Source organism: Empidonax traillii, unplaced genomic scaffold, assembly GCF_003031625.1.
Source record: "Empidonax traillii isolate 1590-97213 ecotype Southwest subspecies unplaced genomic scaffold, ASM303162v1 scaffold8161:size10189, whole genome shotgun sequence".
Classification (NCBI taxonomy): Eukaryota; Metazoa; Chordata; class Aves; order Passeriformes; family Tyrannidae; genus Empidonax; species Empidonax traillii.
Window position 1 is genome coordinate 6,473 of NW_020962671.1, and position 3,717 is coordinate 10,189.

General features: G+C 66.3%; 1 protein-coding gene across 1 annotated transcript; it reads right to left on the reverse strand.

Annotated features, from left to right (window-relative positions):
• Window positions 1–1,265: 1,265 nt before the first annotated feature.
• On the reverse strand, window positions 1,266–3,663 carry LOC114073651 (voltage-dependent P/Q-type calcium channel subunit alpha-1A-like). The gene is made up of 7 exons (XM_027911376.1): window positions 3,516–3,663; window positions 3,056–3,163; window positions 2,876–2,976; window positions 2,606–2,697; window positions 2,392–2,524; window positions 1,971–2,081; window positions 1,266–1,355 (listed from the first exon to the last, which is right to left on the reverse strand). The coding sequence occupies exons 1-7, from the start codon at window positions 3,661–3,663 to the stop codon at window positions 1,266–1,268; spliced, it is 783 nt and encodes a 260-aa protein (XP_027767177.1).
• Window positions 3,664–3,717: the final 54 nt, after the last annotated feature.

Below are 3,717 nucleotides of genomic sequence, written 5' to 3' on the forward strand. Positions count from 1 at the left end.
CACTTGAGGGGGGACCACCTGAGTGAGGGGTGTCATCTAAGCAGCAGGGGCTGGGGAGTTCACCCAGATGGGGGCTCTGAGGGGGGGGGGGGTGTCACCTGAGGGGGAGCCAGGGAGATCCAGGGGGTTTACCAGAGGAAGGGGGTGAGGGTAGGGAAACTCCAGGGGGGGTTCATGATTGGTCGCTTGGTGGGGGGCCTCACCTGAGCAGGAGGCTACGCTGAGGGTTACCTGAGTAGGGGAGGGCAGGATGCTCTGTGGGCTGTTACCTGGGGGGGAGGGCTTTAAGGGGTGATTACCTGTGTGCCCTGGGCCCAGTGGAGCTTCAGCTACTCCAGATCCCTCCTATCTGCCCTTCCATCCATCATTCATCCATTATCCATCCACCCACTGGACCCCTTCCCTACCCAACCCTTCCCCCCCACCCTGCTCCATGCCCCCATCCCTGCTCCACTCTTGCCACAGACACAGGACCTGCTCCCGCCGCTGGGACCACTGTCCCCCCACCCCGCACTGTCCCCACGGCCACCAATGCCTTCCCCTCCCACTCCATGTCCCCAAGGCCACCAGATCCAGCCCCATTGCCCCCCCTGGCCCCATGGGTGCCAACTCGCTGTGTCCCATCACTGGGCTGGGAGGGACAGGTGTCCCCCAAGTGTTACCATGTCCCCCCCAATGTCTTTGTCTCCCCCTCATTGTCACTGTGTCCCCACGGCCCTGGGGACAGACCCCTCTGGGACAGACACCGCACCTCCCCCCCGCTGCTCTAAACATTGATCTGCTGCCACCGGGGACCCCTGAGCAGGGAAGGGAGGGGGAACAGGACAGGGAGTGGAATGGGGGAACAGTGGTGGGAACAGGGGGACAGGGATGGGGGGACAGGGGCAGGGGACAGGGACACTGCTCCTCACTGGCCGCACTGGTGAGGGAACATGGGAAAATGAGGGACAGGAGAGGTGACATGGAGGGTCCGAGTGTCCAGAGGTGGTCTTGGGAGGTGACATGGAGGGGACGAGGGAGGGGACATGGGAGTTAGGACAGGGAGTGAGGAACAGAAATGGGAACAGAGATGGGAACAGAGATGGGAACAGTCGGGGTAGTGGGGGGGTCAAGAGGGGGAACTCTGAAAGGGCTCAGTAGGGGGGTGTCCAGGGAGGTCAGGAGGTGGGTCTGGCAGGTCAGGGCAGTCAGGGAGTGGCTGTGAGGTCCAGGGGCCTCAGGGGAGGGCTGTGGGGTCCGGGATGGTCAAGGGGTGGCAGTGAGGGTCAGAGGGGTGGGTGGCTCTGGCGGGGGGGCTCAGGGGGCCCCGTGGTACCTACACTGAGGTTATTCCCTCGGGGTCGGACCTTCCTCCGCTGCCAGAGCCGGCCCAGGTGGTGCCCGCGGAGCCGGGGAGAGACAGAGACCACCATGAACCCAGGCAGGGGGGCCAGGGGTTCTGGGGGGGGCAGGGGGAGGGTGGGAGAGCCAAGCACCAGTCGGGCGAGCAGCAGCAATGAGCAGAGCAGCCAGAGCGTCCCTGTCCCCATCCCTGTCCCCAACTTGGACATGCCAGGGTGCACAAATGGGGGCACAGACACCCCCAAGGATGGGAGGCCCACAGATCCTCAATTCGGGGGACCAGGGGGGACCAGAATAGCCTTGACTCTGCCCTGGAGCTGAGTGTCCCCACTGAGTGTGGGGACCAGTAGCTACAGGGCCACCCCCTCCACACAAGTCCCCTCTCGCCATGCTCATGCCCCCCCGCCGAAGCCCCTGAAGCCCCCCCCAGCCCAGCACAGCAGCCACTGAGGGGGAAACACCCCTGGAAGCCTCTCAGCCCAGCACTGCAGCCATTTGGGGGGGGACACAGGACACCCCCAGGTGCCACCAGTGTCCCCTCAGGAGTCCTGCCCTACCCCCCAACCCATTAGAGCTGTGGGGTTGTCCTGGGGGACACAGGGGGGTGGCCTCAGGGGGGGTCCCCTCACCTGAGGGTCGGCGGGCAGGCGGGGCATGGAGGCAGCACGGCCATGCCCCTCCATGGGCAGGTGGTCGCTGTCCGAGGGGCCGTCCTTGGGCATCTCCCGCATCTCCACCAGCTGCGGGGGAGGGGACATTGAGGAACCGCCCCCCCCGGGGCCAGGGAGGGGGCACGGGCATCAGGGACCCCGGGAGAGCCCCCGCCCCAGAGCACCAGGGGGGCATGGGCACCAGGGACAGACCCCTGGGGACATGGGAGGGGGGGATGGGGTTCAGGGGACTCCCGGGACATGGAAATGGGGGACACGGGATTCAAGGGACCCTGGGGGACATGGTGGGGGAGGTGGGGCTCAGGGGACCGCCGGGGGAGGCAGGGAGAGAAGCCCCCAGTCCCCAGCGTGCCCCCCGTGGTGCCCCCCAGCCACTCACCTGGGAGTTGGGGCGGCTGTTGGGGACGTCGTCGGGGTGGCCCCGCTCAGGGCTCCAGGTGCCCGTTCTCTGGAACATCTCCTGGGCACGTTGGGTCACCCATGACTGGCTCTCCTTCATGTCCCGCGGAGCCCTGGGGGGACACGGGCGCTGGGACCCCCTGTGGGGCACAGGGGGAGCACAGGGGCGGCAGAGGGGACACGGTGGCACTTACGGCTCCGCCGAGGGCACCGCATCCGGCCCTGGGGGCCCCTCCTGGGAGGGGGATGGTGGCTCCATCCGCTGGAACATCAGTGGGGTTCGGTTCTGTGGGGACACAGAGGGTGGGATGGGAACACCGGGACTAGGGGACACAGGGAGGGGACAGGGATGGGATGGCCAGGGATGGGATGGGGACACCGAAGGGGACAGAAGCTGGAACAGGGGCACATAGGAGGGGATGGGGGACACTGCAGGGTGACAGGGAGGGAACACCAGGCCGCACCTGCTCCTCACGCATGGCCTGCAGCTTCTTGGCCTTGCTCTGCCGATAGTACTCCATGATCATCATGGCCGCGTAGATCTTCCCCACTGTCAGGTCGGTGGCTGCAGGGACACCGGGGGGTCAGGGGGGACAGGGACACCGTGGCGACAGAGTGGGCACAGGGGCAGGGCAGCCCCTTACACTTGTGGGGGGTGACAAGCAGGTCCAGGTTTTTGGGAGATAAGTTGGGCCAGATGGCGATCATCTCCTTGCGCAGCTCCGCGTCCATCTGCTGCTTGTCGGCCCCGCCTGTGGGGACACGGGTGACCCTGGGGACCCTTGGGGACACCTCAGGGACCCCTTGCCCTCCCCAGCCTTGTGGGGACCCCTCTGGCCCCTGGCAGGGACACTGATGTCCCGTGTCACCCGTTCTCAGGGGTATCCATCCCTGGGCTCCCTGTTCTCTGTCCCTCCACCCCCAGGGACCTTTGTCACCCAAGGGACCCCTGTCCCCATGTCCCCAGGGTGTGCCCCTCTCCCCCATGTCCCCCATGTCCCTATATCCCTCCATGTCCCTGTGTCGCTCCATGTCTCCTAGGGTCCCCACGTCCCCATATCCCTCCCTATCTCCCCCCATCCTGTCCCCACGTCCCCCCCCTGCCTTTGGCGATCTTGATGTCCAGGGCTGTCCTGATCAGGGCCATGAGGGTGGAGTTGAAGTGCACAGTGTTGTCATCAGCCACCGGCAGGTCCATGCGGAGCAGCCGCTGAGGGAAGGCCCCCAAATTGGGGGGAGGGTCAGTTGGCATCCCCGAAGCCCCCAACCCCGGGGGAGGCTGATGAGAAGGCGGGGGCTGCCCCAC